The sequence below is a fragment of the Clytia hemisphaerica genome, unplaced genomic scaffold (assembly GCF_902728285.1).
Source record: "Clytia hemisphaerica strain Z4C2 unplaced genomic scaffold, Clytia hemisphaerica genome assembly, whole genome shotgun sequence".
Classification (NCBI taxonomy): domain Eukaryota; kingdom Metazoa; phylum Cnidaria; class Hydrozoa; order Leptothecata; family Clytiidae; genus Clytia; species Clytia hemisphaerica.
The window spans coordinates 1,744,323-1,765,302 of NW_027104389.1; the positions used below are offsets into that span (position 1 = coordinate 1,744,323).

Consider the following 20,980-nt stretch of genomic DNA (forward strand, 5'->3'; position numbering starts at 1 on the left):
TATTAAATGTAGATAAAATCGCATAAAATTTGCCATTTGCTTTTAAGGGGGTAGTCATATGAGAAATTTGAAATGTCATTTTTTAAACTTTTTGTTATATCTTCTGAAGTAGTAAATATTTTTCAATGAAACTTTCCACAATTGTAGCACAACTATAAAGGATTTGAAAAATTAAAAAAAAATTCTAAAAATAGCAAAGACGGGGGTAATATCGTCCAGGGGGTAAAAGCTATAAAAATATTGTGTCAACCTTTTAAGAAAAGCTAAGAAAGCTATTCAAAAAATTTCTTTTGGTGAAGGTTAGTATTATGAAAGTCTCCAGAATGAGTGGAAAATTTTTTCAAAATTTCAAGCCAGGGGGTCTGGAACCTAAAATTTGTACTTTTTCAGTTTAAAAGTCAAAAAATGATTATTTTAAAAAACTGCTTCATTCATCCTGAGGCTCACCATAATGGAAAACTACCCTGAAAATTTCAAGTTGATAGCTTTTCTCAATCCTGAGAAAAGGCTGACAAGGTGCGCGAAAACCCCCTAAAACGTGTTTTGAGAAAACGGCGCAGAAAGTTGAAAATAGTGGTTTTTCTCAATTTTTCTGCGATACATAGACCGTTTTACAAAATTTTTGCTGTGGTTGACTAAAATGGATTGACACATTACTTTTAATGTTGAATAGGTACTGGAAATACTAAAATAGTCCAAATTTTTTGAAAAAAATGGCCTTCCCCGTGCTCCGGGAATCTCCAAGTATTTTGCGTCAACTCTGCGTACGACGCGTAAACATGGCTTTAAAGTCAATAAAAGTGCATTTTCTCATCAAAAAACATATTGCCAACAAAATATATCATCCTTGTGCTCTCTCGAATCTGTTTATATCATTTACATGTGAATTTCAGTGTTGATCTTAGGGAAACGTGTCTTCGGGTTGAACGTCAATCATGATGCAATGCATAGTTTTACTCAATTTTCCAGGATCGCCTCTGGCGCCATGATTCATCAAAGACTAGATTTCCACTGGATTTAAGACTCACAATGGATACATCATTGAATACGTTTGGTTCCTTTTATTCATAGTCTATAGTCCATCACTTTGAAAAGTTTTTTTCGGTGTACAAGTTTTACTGCTCGAAAACATCAGTTCGCAGAATCAAATTGTTGCTTTCACTCAAATTATAGGCTTCCAAAGCTTTCCAAGATGTGAGAAATTAAATGAAACATTCAATAATATCATAATTCAATCCAAAATAAAACATAAGCTCAGTTTCCATGTCAAAAACACAGCTGATTGCCTCCAAAATGTGAATGTTTTGAAGATACCAATTCTTTGGTTACCATCTTTAATTACGTCATATTTAGAAATCCCGGGGAAAAAAGGCGGTATTGACTTAGACGCCCGAAAAGGGCGTAAAAAGAGCTTTCATTTGATATGTCATGATGCTATGTTTAGAGCAGCCATACGGAAATGAGGCCCTAGCAACGGATGCGATTTCCCGTTGCTAAGGAGAAAATTGTATACCAGGGCTCATAAGAAACCCAATATCTCGGCAGATATTTATGCTACTGTCTTGAAATTTTCAGGGTATGTTCAGGAAGGATAAAGGATCCTAAAAAGCTCTAAATCCCGAAATTGATAAATTTTTCACCAAATTTCAAAATCTCATATGACTACCCCCTTAAGATTTACTTCGCGTCTTGCGTTCAAGTCGCCGTCCTAGATGCTTAAGGGCTCTGGTCATAGTGAAAAATCAATTTCAGAGTTATTACCGTGTTTCCGGGCGAGGGGTCTGGCACTAGCAAACTTTTTTGGAGGGAAAAAAATTAAAGCGAGCGCCGAATCTTTGTCCTTGGATTGTCCTTACTGAAACTATCTTCCTACTTTGAAACATTCTAACTGCCTTCATCTGCTGCCCTTGACTTCCTTCTGATTTTTGCGAAGCATAATATTTGAATTGTTCACTGGTGATGTTTGGATATGAACCATGATTACTGGACCACTTTGCAGTAGAAGGAGGAATTTCCAAAGGGTTCAAACTGGACGAAAACTTGTAATGTCTCTTAGCTTTATTCTTCAGCTTTTTTACAAGTTTTGGGTAGCGAATAAAACGTTTGATTCGATTGATCAGCTCATCTTTGGAGCCTGTTGAAGAAAGACCAATGTCTTTTAACCACTCTAATGCTTCTTCTTTGGTAAATTTAGATACATTTTCAACTAACTTCTTCGCGCTCATTCTACCTTCCTATATTCTTTATTTACTTTCGCTTTTGTATTTGGCTGTCGCTACCGATTTGTTTACATTTTAGCTACCATTTTGATTTTTTTTCCCCCCAAGAATTTCCAAGAATCTCTGACCGCGTCACGGGAAACTGGGTAATAAAGAATATATTTTATCTTTAAAAAAAAAAAAAAAAAAAAAAAAAAAAAAAAAAAAAAAAAAATTCTTCTAAGCCCGATTCTTAAAATCGGGGAAAGTAAACAAAAAACGAAAGTGACGCTAGTGGTTACTGGCAGTCGGGGTTAGCTTGGCAACCTAATTTTTGACCTCATGTCCACAGATATCTAAGCCCGAAGGGCTAGATTTGCAGCTTTAAGCTTTCTCCAGCAAAAAAAAGTGAAGCTAAAATTTGACTTTTTAAATTTCGTGCCGATGGATAGGATCTAGCATTTTGATTGTTTTCGGAGCGCGATATCAAAAAAGTTAGGTGGCAAACGCTATTTCACATCTCTCAAACCGGTGAAATTGCATATTTTAGTCACGTGACTCTGGTAGGAAATCCTTCCAAAGATGAGCTTCACTTTTTGAACAAAGCTGCAAATCTAGCCCTTCGGGCTTTACAGATATCTGTGCTCATGTCTGAGGTCTATTATAGCATTGCGCGATGTAGCAGTCAAGTTGAATCCGACTGTTGAACGAGCTGCTGCGCCATCATTGTGTGTCACTTGGTTGGCTTCCTAATGCTTATATTTGATTCAAATTCAGCAGTTCAGTGCCTTAGTGAAAGGAACTCCTCTACTATAGCCTCTGGTGAGTTAACTGGCAAGTCTCAAAAAGCAATTACAGTAAAACTTTCATTTGAATGTGTTTTTCTTTTTTTTACCGTCAACTGCCAAAAGAGCAGCCACTGACTAGGAAGTATGAAATATCTGTTCTTGAGAATTATTGCAGGGCTCGAAATAATGGTCGGACATCGAACATTGTCCGACCCAAATAGCTTCATGTCCGCACAAGTGTTACGTGTAAGCCAAATCGCGTATTACGAACAACCTCTAAGGGGTCAGTCACAAATCGATTCTAGGTTAGAAGAACGTCAATCGACGTTTTAATTGCTGACCCACCCAACCAACCTTGAAAACGTCAAACGCCTAAAATCAACGAAAATCGATTAAAACTGCCTTCATCGCTGTTTTGTCAGCCATCTTGATTTTCACTACGGCTTGCATAGTTTATATTTGAAAAAAAAAAGAAACGGAGATAGTTTCTAAACTTGTTCACAAAATTCCCGTAATTAATTATCTCTGTAATATATACAATATAGCGACAGGCAGAAAGAACGGCCATCTGCAAAAATTCAAGGGCCGTCACGACCCTCGACATGGCCCGAGAATTCTCGGGCCTCTTCAGGCCATGTTCGGGCCGAGAGACCCTATCAATTCTTTTGGCCCGAACTTGACCCGAATCATTCGGGCCACGTTCGGGCTACGACTTAAGACGTAAACTGTTCAACCTATACCTTTGTGCCTGTGTCAGAAGATTCCATTGATTAATCCAGCTTGTCCAGTCATAATGAAATTAAAACGTGAAACTGAAAATGACGTTGAAAATGTGTGAAAATGTTAATTTTAATTTATTTCGTCGCGTTTCATCCAGTTCATCTTGCTAAATGAACTTAACAAACTCCTCGTGGACCACGCTTCAAAGTTTAAAAACAGGACCAGTTTAATAGCAAATATTTAAGTGAAATCAAGTTTTTTTAGAGAAAATATTGAAAAAATACAGTCCTGAAATTACACGCCGGTTTAAATCATGATTTCAAAAGTTAGCCCGCGTGTGGCCCGCGTGAGGCCCGCCCGCGGCCCGAAAACTCGGGCCATGCTCGGGCCATGCTCGGGCTTTATGCGCATTCCAATAAAAGTTTTGGCCCGAGAATTCTCGGGCCATGTTGAGGGTCGTGGGCCGTCCGGGCCGTTAAACAAAGAAAAGACATAAACATCGGGCCGTTTGTTTTGGTTTTCAAAACAAACGAAGCGATCAAACAGAAACATGGCGAGAAGTAATATTTGGCATGGAATGAAAAATCGATGTTTCTGAAAAACGTCAACAACCTTTAACCCACCCACCCATATACGTCAATTGACGTTCTTCTAACCTAGAATCGATTTGTGAAAAATAATCGAAATTCAAAATGGCGGCCAAGCCCACGATGATAACTATTAAAAATCTTTGTTTTTCAATCAGCTATTGCATCTCAATAAATCAATGAAATAATTTGAAATAAAAAGTAAACAAACCTTGAACCTTTCAGAAATCCAAAAAAATAAAAGTATTCATCTAAAGTGAAGATTACATTTCAAAATAAAACGATTTCCAAACCAACCTAAAGTTAGTGTCTGCCAACTAAAAATTTCTCTGCGGGGTCACTGGCAAGGAGTTGCGACTTCAGACTTTAGATTCCAATTCTTGTATAGGCTGCAACTACACTGCCAAATGATCTGTATTACAAATATATACTTCCAAATGGGTCCATAAGTTAAGAAAATGAACTTATCATATAGCAGGGGGTTTTGTTTTTAAAAACAAACTTCAAAATAAAATTGTTAATGAACTTGTTACTTAAAATATCACTTACTTACATAATTTATTTATGATATAACACCCCTTTCTTAAATAAATGGCCTCTTAAAGTCTTTTATGTTTGCCGCAAGAAGGGAGAAAAATTTAATATGACCCCCGGTTTTTTCTTTCGTTTTCTAGCTAGTTCCCGCGTGTTAGTGTAGACACAACTTTAATCCGGGGAAATGAAGCGTTTTCATTGGTCTAAAATCACGGATGGTCATGTGACCAGAATTTTTATCCAGGGAAATGCCGTGGCCGTAATGTTTTGCTTTAGTGAGATTGACCATTTTGTTGTTTAGATTTGAGCGGGCGAAATTTCTGTACAAACCAAAATATGGCTTCGTTGGAAAACCGGTTGAAACACTTGTGTTCGACCCAAATAGCTTCATGTCCGACCCAAAAATCATAATTTTCAAGCTAAGGCGACAATAGACCTTTTCGCCTTTCCATCTGCCATATTGAATTGTATGCAAAAATTATGGTGGCCAAATTGCCGTGGTGAAATTCCCTTAGAAAGTATGCAAAACATATGCAAAAAGAAAGTATTAATTTAAAACTTACATACATAATTGGCATTATATTGAAATGTAATCTTGTAGAAGAAAGATTAAATTTGCTTCTTTTGAAAACTAGAAATAATAAAATTCGCTCATGTCTTAGAACAAGCACTTCAAAAAACTATAACATTAGACATAAACTCAAGCTGAAAAATCACCCACGAAGGTACAAAAATAATCCTTATTCGGCTGACGGTAAATTATTCTCCTGGGAATAGAACCGCCAAACGAACAAATCAAAACATTGAACTGAACCCGCTGAATGTGTGACGTCATAATTACTGCTTTCAGTTTGTGTGTTTTGAAAATTGATGTGTGTACTCCGTCTTCGTGGGATTTTTCAATGGCATGAAAACAGAATATGCTATGTCTTTAAGAACAACTTTCTAAAAGGCTTTTGTTGTTCTGTAAATATTTCTTTTTGGATTAAGAAATTTCATCTTTTATTGTTCTAATGATTATAATATTTTTTTATAAGATGCTTTGTTGGCTTTTTAATCTTTGTGTAAACTTGCATATGTTTTGCATATTTCCCAACTAAATCCAACCACGGCTTTTTCGTTCCTGTATTTTTGCATACAATTCAAGATGGCGGATGGAAAGGCGAAAAGGTCTATCTAAAATATGTTCTGTTCGCGTCATAAAACATCTTCGTATCCAGTCGGTCAGTCGGTCGGTCGGTAGTAAATTTTGTCAGGTTTCTTAATTCTAGTAAAAATAGGGAGGTCGAATTTGCGCGTATTTTCGGCACGAAAAAAAGAAAAATAGTCTTCGAGTGAATTTTTTGACCCATAACTTACCCAATACTTTGAGTTTTGCACCCAAACTTTTTTCCAAATAGTAGAGATTTATCAGAGATAAGAATTTAAAAAAAATCACTTCGATATCTTTTCTCTATGGAAAGTTACATTAAATTTCCCCATCACGCGTTGCCATCTTGAGAAAGAAATGTCACGGCACCAAAAGATTTTTTGATCAAGAAGTAAGCAAACGGCGTCACTATTGAAGCGATGGTCAGTTCGTTCCCATTTCTTTTTTACTGAACGCGGAAAGTTTCAAGCTTTCTTTTGAAGTCTGCTGATGCAGGGTTTAGTCGAAAAGTGACAGAGAAAAATCAAAGTAAGGCGGCAATCACAAATATCTTCATTTTGCGTCCTCGTTGGGTCTAAAAGTGAGTCGGTCGGTCGTAAAAATTTTCAGGTTTTCTTACCTCCATCATCCATTTTTGGAGTGTATTCTTGAAGGAAACTGCCAGCCAGCCAGGAGCCAAAATAACTGCGTGTTATGGGTGGTTTCAAATTATGACCTTTGATTACTGTGACCTCCGACCAAAAATGGCACATGTACTGATAAACAAAGTCAAAATGCTGCGAATGCGCTAGAAATCGCTCGCAAAAAATCGGCAATAATAAAATTTTTGAACGAAGGAGAGAAAAAGTCCGACAAATTTACCGACTCAATTGTACTCAATTTTCGAGAGTCGGTCGGGCGACGCGAAACGAAGATATTTGTGATCCTCCAAGCGATTTTAAGTACATAAAAATCTTTCCGGCAAACATCGGAAAATGATCCGCCAATTTGCCGGCAATAGTCGATAATCGTCCGCTCACTCATAGAATTAAGCCGGTAATTTATCGGTTCACGAAATCAAGCAATTTTTTCTTTCTTAAACCTATAGGCGGGAACTTTGCGGTTACCAGCCGTGACGTCTATTTTTAGAAGGGTGTTTGATACCGGTAATTTGCCGACAATTTGCCGACAATTTGCCGGCCTTATGGATGCCGGTAGACGAAGAATAAAAACATTCTAACATTACGTAATCAATATATGGTAGATATTCCTATATATCTATGTATCTACATATCCACGTATCTATGTATCTATGTATCTACATATCTACGCATCCATGTATCTATGTATCTACACATCTATGTATCCATGTATCTATGTATCTATGTATCTAAATATCCATGTATCTATGTATCTATGTATCTACGCATCCATGTATCTATGTATCCATGTATCTATGTATCTACATATCTACGCATCCATGTATCTATGTATCCATGTATCTATGTATCTACATATCTACGCATCCATGTATCTATGTATCCATGTATCTATGAATCTACATATCTACGCATCCATGTATCTATGTATCCATGTATCTATGTATCTACATATCCACGCATCCATGTATCTATGTATCTACATATCTAAATATCCATGTATCTATATATCTATGCATCCATGTATCCATGCATCCATGTATCTATGTATCTACGCATCCATGTATCTATGTATCTACGCATCCATGTATCTATGTATCCATGTATCTATGTATCTACATATCTACGCATCCATGTATCTATGTATCCATGTATCTATGTATCTACATATCTACGCATCCATGTATCTATGTATCTATGTATCTATATATCTACGCATCCATGTATCCATGCATCCATGTATCTATGTATCTACGCATCCATGTATCTATGTATCCATGTATCTATGTATCTACATATCTACGCATCCATGTATCTATGTATCCATGTATCTATGTATCTACATATCTACGCATCCATGTATCTATGTATCTATATATCTACATATCCATGTATCTATATATCTATGTATCTATGTGTCTACATATCCATGTATCTATGTATCTATGTATCTATATATCTATGTATCTATGTATCTACATATCCATGTATCTATGTATCTATGTATCTACATATCTACGCATCTATGTATCTATGTATCTATATATCTACATATCCATGTATCTATGTATCTACATATCTACGCATCCATGTATCTATGTATCTATGTATCTACGCATCCATGTATCTATGTATCTATATATCCACGCATCCATGTATCCATGTATCTATGCATCTATGTATCTATGTATATACGCATCCATGTATCTATGTATCTATATATCTACGCATCCATGTATCCATGTATCTATGTATCTTTGCATCCATGTATCTATGTATCTATGTATCTACGCATCCATGTATCTATGTATCCATGTATCTATGTATCTACGCATCCATGTATCTATGTATCCATGTATCTATGGCGGGAGGCGGGAGGCGGGAGGCGGGAGGCTGAAAACGAAAGTGGGAGGCGGGAGGCTAAAATCGAAAGTGGGAGGCGGGAGGCTAAAAATGAAAGTGGGAGGCGGGAGGCTAAAATCGAAAGTGGGAGGCGGGAGGCTGAAAACGAAAGTGGGAGGTGGGATGCTAAAATTGAAAGTGGGAGGCGGGAGGCTGAAAACAAAAGTGGGAGGCGGGAGGCTGAAAACAAAAGTGAGAGGCTCATTTATGAGGTCACGCACAAACGTTTTTGGTCAAGGGATAGGTAACAAAGAGCTAAGAAAAATCAGACCATTTATTTTTTATAAACACACACAATCCATCAAAAAAACTATTTCAAATAGTATGTTTATTGAAACCAAGTGTTTTCCTAGGAAGCGTTTCTCTTTATAAAAATAATTTTACATAAAAATATAGCAAGCTTTGTTTCGAAACTGCTGATGCAAGATTTAATTACAAAAAAATATAACATGATAGTTTTCGAGTGTTATATATATTTAGTGCAATCGGCTCTTGCATGTTGGAAATAATCTAAAATCATTTCTTTAAGAAGTCAATACCTTGACAGGGTAAAATTATACAAGTCATGGTAAAATAAAGGTTCAATTATAATCATTGTTCACTTCACATGATATCACCTGCGTGGCCGAGTGGATAAGTCGATGAAACGGCAACTCAACTGTAGTGGTTTTAGAGAGTTTGAATCCTACACGGTGCGACGAAAATTGTGTTATTTTGTCTGTTTTGTCAACATTGATCAAACTTTTTCTGGTTTTATGAGCTCTTGTTGATATTTTTGAAACTTTTTGTTAAAATTTTAAGAAACAAATTGGGGGGAGGGGGCAGTCAGGCAAATTGACCGATGCCGCGACGGGTATCTGCGACGGTTAAGGGTATGTTTTCCAATTTATCAGAAATGCACTGTAAGGGTGGAAATTTCAGCAAATCTATGGGAAAAATTATTGCTCAAAAAATCTTGATTTGATTTTATTTCTACCGACTGAGCTAATTGGACGAATGTACAATGTTTTTGAACGGAAACGGATGATGGAAAGAGCCGATTTGAAAGCTCAGCGGGCTGACCAAAAAGTAATATACTTGTGGAAAGCCCACTTATTCTACTTTTTCGAATGCTGTGTCATGGAATTCTTTAAACAATTAAATAGAACGGGGTTTCCTCTGATGTAAACAAACCTCGAGTCCTATCCTGAAAATTGACATTGAGCGTAGAAAAAAAGACAAATGAAAGTATTTTCCTTTTTAATTCATATTTCCAATGATTAAAGACTAACTTGAAAACACCAAGAGTGAATGGAATGTAGCTAAATGCTTGGAACGCCTTGCGACTTTTTTGCAAAACTGAAAATTTGACCCCGGCTCGAACTACTACCAAAGTCTCTTGACATTGATTCTGAGTCCGGCACGCTAGCAATGTACTATCGAGCCGTTACAAAATTACTCAATTTAAAACTCCTTATAAAAAACACTACTGCATATACGGGCGAACTGACCTCATGGGCTAGGCTAACTGTTTAGATCAATAACATACTCCAGGCTCCGTAAGGTTCCTTATTATAATTGAAAAAGCGTATACTACCAAACGATACGGAACTCGTGAGAGTGCTTTTTAAACCGTTGTCTTTGTTTATCTTCACAAGATTTTCTTTATCTTTGCAACTTAGTTCTCGCTTTCGGCCTTTCGTCTTTTCGTTTTCCGCCTCCCACTTTCAATGTCAGCCTCCCGCCTCCCACTTTCGTTTTCAGCCTCCCGCCTCCCACTTTTGTTTTCAGCCTCCCGCCTCCCACTTTCGTTTTCAGCCTCCCGCCTCCCACTTTTGTTTTCAGCCTCCCGCCTCCCACTTTTGTTTTCAGCCTCCCGCCTCCCACTTTCAATTTTAGCATCCCACCTCCCACTTTCGTTTTCAGCCTCCCGCCTCCCACTTTCGATTTTAGCCTCCCGCCTCCCACTTTCATTTTCAGCCTCCCGCCTCCCACTTTCGTTTTCAGCCTCCCGCCTCCCACTTTCGTTTTCAGCCTCCCGCCTCCCACTTTCGTTTTCAGCCACCCGCCTCCCACTTTTAATTTCAGCCTCCCGCCTCCCACTTTCGTTTTCAGCCTCCCGCCTCCCACTTTTGTTTTCAGCCTCCCGCCTCCCACTTTCGTTTTCAGCCTCCCGCCTCCCACTTTTGTTTTCAGCCTCCCGCCTCCCACTTTGTTTTCAGCCTCCCGCCTCCCACTTTCAATTTTAGCATCCCACCTCCCACTTTCGTTTTCAGCCTCCCGCCTCCCACTTTCGATTTTAGCCTCCCGCCTCCCACTTTCATTTTCAGCCTCCCGCCTCCCACTTTCGTTTTCAGCCTCCCGCCTCCCACTTTCGTTTTCAGCCTCCCGCCTCCCACTTTCGTTTTCAGCCACCCGCCTCCCACTTTTAATTTCAGCCTCCCGCCTCCCACTTTCAATTTCAGCTTCCCGCCTCCCACTTTCGTTTTCAGCCTCCCGCCTCCCACTTTCGTTTTCAGCCTCCCGCCTCCCGCCTCCCACTTTCGATTTCAGCCTCCCGACTCCCGGTTCAGCCTCCCGCCTCCCGGCTCCCAGTTTTCCTGTATGGCTAGATACATAGATACATGGATACATGGATGCGTAGATACATAGATACATAGATACATGGATGCGTAGATATGTAGATACATAGATACATAGATACGTGGATACATAGATGTGTAGATGTGTAGATATGTAGATACATAGATACATGGATGCGTAGATATGTAGATTATATAGATACATAGATACATAGATACATGGATATTTAGATACATACATACATGGATGCGTAGATATATAGATACATAGATACATAGATACGTGGATATGTAGATACATAGATACATGGATGCGTAGATACATAGATACATAGATACATGGATGTAGATATATAGATACATAAACATAGATACATGGATGCGTAGATATGTAGATACATAGATACATAGATATATAGATACATAGATACATGGATGCGTAGATACATAGATACATAGATACATGGATGCATAGATACACGGATGCGTAGATACATAGATACATGGATGCATAGATACATAGATACATGGATACATAGATGCGTAGATATATAGATACATAGATACATGGATGCGTAGATACATAGATACAAAGATACATGGATGCGTAGATATGTAGATACATAGATACATAGATATATAGATACATAGATACATGGATGCGTAGATACATAGATACATAGATACATGGATGCATAGATACACGGATGCGTAGATACATAGATACATGGATGCATAGATACATAGATACATGGATACATAGATGCGTAGATATATAGATACATAGATACATGGATGCGTAGATACATAGATACAAAGATACATGGATGCGTAGATATGTAGATACATAGATACATAGATACGTGGATACATAGATGTGTAGATATGTAGATACATAGATACATGGATGCGTAGATATGTAGATATATAGATACATAGATACATAAATACATAGATACATAGATACATGGATGCGTAGATACATAGATACATGGATGCATAGATACATAGATATGTAGATACATAGATACATAGATATATAGATACATAGATACATGGATATGTAGACACATAGATACATAGATATATAGATACATGGATATGTAGATATATAGATACATAGATACATGGATGCGTAGATATGTAGATACATAGATACATGGATACATAGATACATGGATGCGTAGATATGTAGATACATAGATACATGGATACATAGATACATGGATGCGTAGATACATAGATACATGGATGCATAGATACATAGATATGTAGATATGTAGATACATAGATACATGGATGCGTAGATATATAGATACATAGATACATGGATGCATAGATGTCTAAAATGGCTACTTTTCGTGAGAACGAGGCAAACTATTCTCACGGCAGCCGAAATAAGTGACGCAATCAGCTCGTGCCGATATTTTGCCGCTGTCAAAAATCTGAAGTCGTGCTGAAGATCGGCAATTTAGCCGGCAGATTGCCGGTCTACCATTGAGCGGTAATTTGCCGGTAATTTGCCGGTGATGATTTAAACCAGATCGGCAAGATCGGTAAATTATACGCCAATTTGCCGGCAATAATGTTACCGCTTCGTTGCCGGTAACAATTTCGTGTCTTTGATATCGCTTGGAGGGTCACATTTGTGATTGTCGCCTAAAGAAGAATCCTTAAAGCTTGGGCTTTCTGTTGGTAACATTTGTTTTTCTTCAAATGAATTACTTCAATAGCGATTGCTATTTAAAACATGATGGTTGAGAAGTTTTTAACCTCGCGCAAGCAGACCGTGTGTGTGTGACGTCATCTTTGTAGTCTGCTTCTGCACCCCATTTCGGAATATTTTGGTGTGCGCAGCACTTTCGATTTGGCTTGGAAGAGGTTGGACGAGTTTTGACCAAAACAGTGAGTTCTTTACAATCCATTTTTCTTATATCTTTTGAAGTACTTTATCATTTCTCAAAGGTAACCCCGAATTTTTTTTCTTATGCTTAGGGCTATTATCAGATGAGCCTACTTTTGTTTCTTCTGATTAAGTTTGAAAATTTGGCTGACTCCCCTACTAGTAAATCCCGAAGAATCTAGTTGGCAATCAACAAAATCTCTTGGTCTTGCCGCCATCTTTGATTTGCCAAGTTAAATGTGTGCGCGCATGTGGGAACCTTAAAAGCGGACCTTATTTTCGGCTCTCAGGGGTATTGGCGTTTCCCGAATTTCGACTTGAAAATTTCAATAAGGGTACATGAAAAAACTCAAACGGGACTCAATGTGGGTTAAGTAAACAAAAACTCGTAGCGAATGATGATTCAAAGAAGTGCTTGGCTATCAAAAACCTTTTCTGACATTTTTCCGACTTGTCCGACTCGGGATTTATGTTTTGAAGGTGAGTCGGTCGGGCGACGCGAACGGAACTAATTTTAGATTGCCGCCTAAAGCAACCCTGATTGGACATTTTGTCCGACCCACTTGAAATCGTTATTTCGAGCCTTGATTATTGCCGAAAACAGCAATTTTTACAACGATGAAATGCTGAATCAGCAAAATATGTTGTACTTATATATAAGGGCAAAGATGTCAGAGGTGTTTGAAAATTGTAAAATTGCATCGAGAAGAAGGTTTTTCGGAGTTTCAAAAGTGATTTTTTCGATTTTTCGTTGCTCAATAACATGAAAAGTTCTAAAATAATATGTAAAAAGATCCTGCATCGATGCCAAAACACAGCCAGAAAGAGATCACAAAACCTGACAAAACCCCCGTTGTAAGTTTGTTTACATGTGACTCGATTTTGCTAACTGTATCTCCAACAAAAATGACTTGAAAACAAAACTGAACAAGGCACAGTGGGCTTACTTATCGTGAGGGTGTCAAATACCACGTGTTCAATAATAAAATCAACTTTTCTTTCCAAAACGGCAATATTTTTCATTTATTTACTTTTTTTATTTTTCTGCTGATTCAGCATTTCATCGCTGAAAAAATTGCAGTTTTCGGCAATAATTGCCGAAAAGAGAAATAATTGCCGCTTTTATCTTAAACACCCAACTGTTGAGGTCTGTTCTGTATCCTGGGCTGTACTGACGTACATTGTACGGTGGGTAGTCGATTGTAGTAATTCCGTGTACGGTGTGGAATTTTGTACAGTGGTGTTGTACGGTGTTTTTGGTCTAACCGTACACCCACCAGACGTCTACCGGACTCCACCGTGCAATGTACGACGGTGTCCAGGGTCGTCTGGAAAATTGTATGTGTTTTTTCCTTAAAATGTGCTCCTGAATTTTAAGAACAGATGTCTTTAAGGCGACGCCTGGATTTTACCTGGGTGTTTTGAGGAAAGTCTCTCCTAGATTTATCCATAAAATTTATTCTCCTGGAAATAAAGAACAGATATTTCAAAAAAATCTGCCGGTGACTGCTCTTGAACTGCTCTCGAACTGCTCTAACTTGGGACTATCTGACAAAACATGGAACGGCAATTCGGCCACCATTTCACCGAACCTCCAAAGTCATTTGATTTGAGTTATATAATGGAAACGACGTATTGAAAATACATGATTTCTCTTTCGCACAGAGTTAGGATTTTAAATCGAAATATAAAAAAAATCTGTAGTGGAACACACTCGAATGTCTGGAACAAAGAAGACCAAATTAGTGGCAAACCACGGAGCATTTTATGTCACTTGCGCGGCAAGTTACACACTCGTTATTTGTTTATCCCATTGGGCAATAGGCAGTTAGGCGGCGGGCGTTCTCTAACAGTTAGTTACACTAAAAAATCAAGCTTTCAGAAAAACCAACATCAGTCATCTACAGGATGTATTTGCAACAACAAGAATGAAAGTTTACCTGAGTCAAGTTCGCAAGACAATTAATTAAAACTTGAAAGTTTGAAACAAAATAAAACGTGCAGCAGCCAAAATCAACCAACCAAAATTTGTCATTCAATTCCCGAGACAGCGCTTCGATTTTTAAGGCCTTTTTATACGCTAAAGTAAAAGCAATTCTGCACATGTAAATGTGTCATTGTTTGAGCAAAATTTCCAGGAAATAGCCTATCCGGCAGTGCGCGGATCCAGGTGGGTTCCGTCTCCCCCGTAGATCTTTTTCTTGGGAAGTTGATCTTCAAATTAGTTCTCAAGGTTTGCTTGGCTCAAATTTTTTCATTTATGGCTCAAATTTTAGGCAATTTCTCATAGTTTTTGACTATGTTAATTTCATTATAAAGCGCCAGGCTATTTTTTCATGAATCCCTGAAGTTTTGCGGCGCATTTTTTGCTTGAGAGTCAGGTAAACGATATAGCTTTTTTGCAGCATTAAGCTTTGATACGTATTTCAGCGGGACGCTAGTGTGACTAACTGTCTAATTCTCCAATCGGTGTCCGGTCATTTTGAATGAAAACAAAAGGGCGTGCTATCAGTGAAAGTTACCGTGACATGTTATGACAGAAAGTATGATTGATAAACTTGGTGGAGTTATGAAAACAAATTTGTTGTCGAAAAGAGATTTAACAGTAAGTGAGTGAAAATACAGGCCAGATATCAACAGTCCCATGTTTCGACCAATTGTCCTAAATTAGAGCAGTTGACGGTAATTATTGCATGGCACTTTTGTGATTTATTGGGCAAAATGCAACAATTTAGACATTTTTTCCTGGGGTAAATTTGCAGAAAAGTCATAAGTATAAGTAATAAGGAATTTTCCAAGAAACTATCCCAACTTAAATTTAGGGAGAACTGTTGTAATTTCGGGTGAGTAGGAAAAATCATTTAAAAAATTGAATTTGGTAAGGAACAAGATTTTTCAAATTGATACAAATGAATATACCGATGATATGTGATGGTCAAAAGTTTGTAAATCCAGCCAAAAATTATTAGCATTTAATGGATTCTAATCAACCACAATTTACATTAAATTTGTTAAAATCAACAAAAGGGCACATATTATAGTTGTTTTGGAAAACGTGGCAGCCTATTGAAGAACAAATTACTCCACATACATTACTTTCTCTTAGCCAATAAAAACGTGATAAATTATCTTGTCTCTAGGTAACTGTTGTGGAGTAATTACTTATTCAATAGGCTGTCGTGTTCTCCAAACCAACTATTCTAATGGATAAGGAACGTTCAATCAAGCAACTGACTTTTAATGATGATAATATATTTCAATGAGAGGAAGGCCAGTGAGAACTCTTCTTGACCAGGTCTTAGATAATATTTCCATTAATCAATTTTGCACTCTTGCTCTTGAAAGCAAGTTTTAGAGTTCTGTTTGAGGTTTCTTTTTCTATTTGTTGATTAGCAAAAACCTTAACAAAGTTAACAAATTATAGTTAATGAAATGAAAAGTATTAAAAAATGTAGCCTAAGTTCATAAATAAATATTAAAGCAACAAATAGTAAAAATCAATTTATTCTATATATTTCTAATCTGTGAATAGGAAACCAAGCCATATTCTACAAAGGGTATATATCACAAATGGCCTGGAAACAGGGACACTTCCAGGTTTTGTTCCTTCACACATCTCCCCATCCCACCTAGTATAAAGTTACATTCATCCTTTAAGGATGCAGTAAATTTTATATATTGTATGTGACCTATCTATCTATAAGATAGTTTAGGTAGCATAAGGTCTGGAAATTGTTAGTCTCTGAATCTATTCATTCATCATTTTGAACCAGTTGCCAGTTTTAAATGAGGCACATCCGGGTCTCATCTGTATAATATTGTTGAAAATGATAACATAGATTTTCACTAAGTGTGACAGGGTTATATCAGATCTTCTTTTCATTACGCTTTTCTAAGGAGTGTTCTTCAAAAGATCCTTCGGGACCATTCAAAAATCAGTTCGTACGTACTTTTTGAATGGTGGAGGAGGGGGAGGGTACTACCAAAAGCGTACGAAAGCGTACGAGGGGGAGGGGGAGGTCAGGTAGAAAGGTACGTACGCTTTGACATTTTTCAATACAACGAAATTTCAGTCAAAGTTTGGTTAGCTCTTCTGATTATATCGTCAACAAAGACAAACAGAAGTTGAACTTATTTTAATTTTTCTCCAAATCTCCTAATTTATCTTTGTATAGACTGTTTAATACGATCTAAATTTTTTTGAGGGGGGGGGGTCATTTCAAAAGCCTACGTACGCGAAAGGGGGGAGGTAATGCCAAAGCGTACGAGAGCGTACAAGGGGGGAGGGGGTGGTCAATTTTCACCAATTTTGAGCGTACGTACTTTTTGAATGGTCGAATAATTTTCAATAAAAAGAATAGCAAAAAAGTAAAATCTGAACAACAGCTCTTTGATAAAAGTAACTAGCAAAAATACTTTCTACACTTTAACAATAGTTTTACCAGTACTTTACCAATAGGTTACTGATAGAACTTTCTTACCGATACCAAACAATTCATTGGTAATATTTCAAGCTCTATCAGTAAAAATCAATCAATCACTCTATCGATGATGTATTCATGATATGCACCATTGCAATGTCTTCTGACATTACATCACGGACCCAACAGCTGATTGGTTGTAAGTGACGTAAAATCTGTCAATACATCACTTTCAACCAATCAGCTGTTAGGTCCGTGGAAGACATTGCAATGGTTCATATCATGAATTAGTGAATAAATGGATCGATCCATTTTCTGCAGAAAACAAAAGTGATCCTTTTCCCATGGATGGTCACATTTTCTTTATATGCATAAAATTAAATTGCTTTAATTCTATGATAGTGAATATACAAAAATACAAGACTCTAACATTTTCATTTATTTAAAGTATTTTCAGACCATTATAATTGCAAAAACATTTAAATCCATTTTTATTGCCACTTTATTTCTGCTGTTTTTATTTAAAGCTTGAATCAGCTTGAATGGTTATGCCTCATATCCTAAGTTGGTATGTCTACTTTCGAAATATAAAAACAAATAGGTCGCTTCAAGACCTTATATCCTAGCAAGTTTCTGTGCAAAAATTACATATAGATGTAACCCTCATCATCTTCTTTCTAAGGTAACAATCAACATGAACGATTCATTGCAACTTTTTGAGAAAGAACTATCTCTTGTCACAAAGCCCATTCCAAAAGTCACCAATGCTGATGATGTTTTGATTCGTGTTGCATATTCTGGAATTTGTGGAACAGATCTTCACATTATTGCTGGAGAGTTTCCATCCTCAACAAAAGCGTTGACTCTTGGTCATGAATTCTCTGGAATTATTGAAAAAGTCGGTTCATCTGTGACAACTTTTAAGCCAGGTGATCGCGTTGTTGTGAATCCCAACAATAATTGTCATGTTTGTTCCTATTGTATCCAAGGACAAATTCATTTTTGCAAGACAGGAGGATTAAGATCTACGGTTGGTATTTGGAGAAATGGAGGCTGGTCACAATTTTGCAGAGTTCCCTCTTGTCTTGTTCATAAAGTACCCGATAATCTTCCATTACGCTTAGCAGCTTTAGTTGAGCCATACTCTTGTATCTGTCGTGGTTTCCATCAATTAGGAGAAGTCAACCCTGAAGCTAAAATTCTCATTTGTGGTGCTGGAATTATTGGTCTTTTATGGTCGACATTGTTGCATTTTAAAGGGTTTCGAAATATCGTTGTCAGTGAAATATCTGAAAAACGACGCAACATGGTGTCAGCTTTGAATTTAGGTTTCACAGTCGCTTTACCTGATTATTTGGTCAGTCAACAAAGAGAATCGATTCGAAACGGTGATGACGATTGGGGTTTTGATGTTATCATTGATTGCACAGGTGTTCCAAAAGCCATCGAGCAAGCTTTCAACTGGCTTAGAAGAGGAGCCAAGTTTGTTATCTTTGGCTGCTGCCCAAAAGATTCTAAAATTGAGTTGAATCCTTTTGATATTTTCAACAAAGAGTTAAAAATTATTGGATCACTTATCAATCCATTTACCTTTCCAACCGCAATTCGGTTAACAGAAGATATGGCTGGTGCATATTTGGATTTTGGAAAGCTAGGAATCCAATCCTTTCCATTACACGAGTACTCGTCAGCTCTCACTGCACTGAAAAATGGGGTTGTCTCCAAGGCACTGTTCGTTATTGATGACTCCCTTGATTCAAAGGTTTAACATTTCCCTCGCCACTGAAATTTTTGCTATTCATTGTTTTTGTATTATTTTATGTTGTATTTTTTATTGTATTTTTATTGTATTAATGTCTTCTGATCTCTTACAAAATGGTTAATTTATTTATTAATTTTTAGAGAGATAAACAGTTCGTTTGAGGTCATTGACCTATAAAGATCAGTTATTTGGTGGTGAAAAATTTAATTTTCCTTGACTTTAGAAATAAAAAAGGTCAAAAGATTTGGTTGTTTTACTCAGACCAATTAAAATTTTAAGCCTATGAAATAGCTCAAATCAACTCCCTTTGAGGATAGTTTAAAATCAAGGTTCAGGTTTTATCTAAATATCCCAGAAAAGTGTTTTTACAACATGTTTGTTTTGATTTTAGAGGTATGAGAAAACGAAATGAACGATTCTCTCCAATTATATAATAATGAACTCTCCATCATCACAAAGCCCATTCCAAAAGTCAACAATCCTGATGATGTTTTGATTCGTGTTGCATATTCAGGAATTTGTGGAACAGATCTTCATATTATTGCTGGAGAGTTTCCATCCTCAACAAAAGCGTTGACTCTTGGTCATGAATTCTCCGGAGTTATTGAAAAAGTTGGTTCATCTGTGACAACTTTTAAGCCTGGTGATCGCGTTGTTGTGAATCCAAACAATAATTGCAATAAATGTTCATGGTGTCGTAAAGGGAATCCTCATTTTTGTACCAAAGGAAGAAACCAAACTGCAATCGGTGTATGGAAAAATGGTGGTTGGGCAAATTATTGTCGTGTCCCAGAAAACCTTGTCTATCATCTTCCTCATCAAATACCGTTCAGAAATGGGATTTTCATTGAGCCAATTTCTTGTGTATTGAGGGGATGGAACCAGATTGAATTTGTTTCCCAACAAGCCAGAATCCTTGTCATTGGGGCTGGTATCATTGGTTTGTTGTGGTCCTCCTTCCTCCATTACAAAGGTTTTCGCAAAATGAACTTGAGCGAGATAAGCAAAGACAGAGGAGAAATAGCAAAAAATATGGAGTTAGGTTTAGAAGTGTTTTCCCCTGATCAACTTCTACAGCAATTTGAAGATGGTGGAGATGGGTTTGATTTGATTATTGATTGCTCAGGTTCCCCCAAAGCTATTGAAGAAGCATTTAACATGACAAACTCTGGTGCAACTCTCCTTTTATTTGGTGTGTGTCCTAAAGAAAGCAAAATAAACATCAACCCTTTTGAAGTGTTCATTAAAGAGTTGAAAATTGTTGGTTCGCTCATCAACCCTTTCACCTTTGAAGCAAGTATCAGTGCCGTACAGGCTATGGAGAGATATTTGTCTTACGAGAAACTAGGTGTTGATATTTTCACCCTTCAAGATTATACTGTTGCTTTAGAGAAATTGAAAAATGGACAAGTTTCTAAATCGGTTTTTAAGTTGGATTTTAATGTTGAATAATTAGAAAAGTTTTTAGATTTTACTTTTTTTGTTGTAGAGGTTTGTAACTAGTTTTTTTGATTAGAGTTTTCTATACATGTATGTTTTGTAACGAAATATTTGAATTTCTCGTATTTTTGTATTTTTTGTAATTCCTGAGACTTTTTGTAATGTTCTATTTAAAATGTTTTTCAAAATTAAATTTTATTGGGGAAATGTTGAAGTTTTGTCCGAGGTTATTTTGCTTATCAAAACAAGTTAAAAAATTGAATGATATCTGATACTCTTACTCTTACTCTTTACCCTTTCCAACTTTGTTGGGTTTTTTCAAAATTCGATCTTCGGTGGTTTTGAAATGAAAGCAATTTGCTCTGACTTTTTTTGC

At 37.0% G+C, this 20,980-nt stretch overlaps 2 protein-coding genes across 2 annotated transcripts; both read left to right on the forward strand.

Annotated features, from left to right (window-relative positions):
- The first annotated feature begins 18,086 nt into the window (after window positions 1-18,086).
- LOC136819569 (D-altritol 5-dehydrogenase-like) lies at window positions 18,087-19,278 on the forward strand. The gene has a single exon (XM_067075806.1). It carries the CDS (start codon window positions 18,097-18,099, stop codon window positions 19,168-19,170), a length of 1,074 nt encoding a protein of 357 aa, XP_066931907.1. The 5' UTR covers window positions 18,087-18,096; the 3' UTR covers window positions 19,171-19,278.
- Window positions 19,279-19,557: 279 nt separating this feature from the next.
- On the forward strand, window positions 19,558-20,764 carry LOC136819570 (D-altritol 5-dehydrogenase-like). Its single transcript, XM_067075807.1, has one exon. It carries the CDS (start codon window positions 19,573-19,575, stop codon window positions 20,614-20,616), a length of 1,044 nt encoding a protein of 347 aa, XP_066931908.1. The 5' UTR covers window positions 19,558-19,572; the 3' UTR covers window positions 20,617-20,764.
- Window positions 20,765-20,980: the final 216 nt, after the last annotated feature.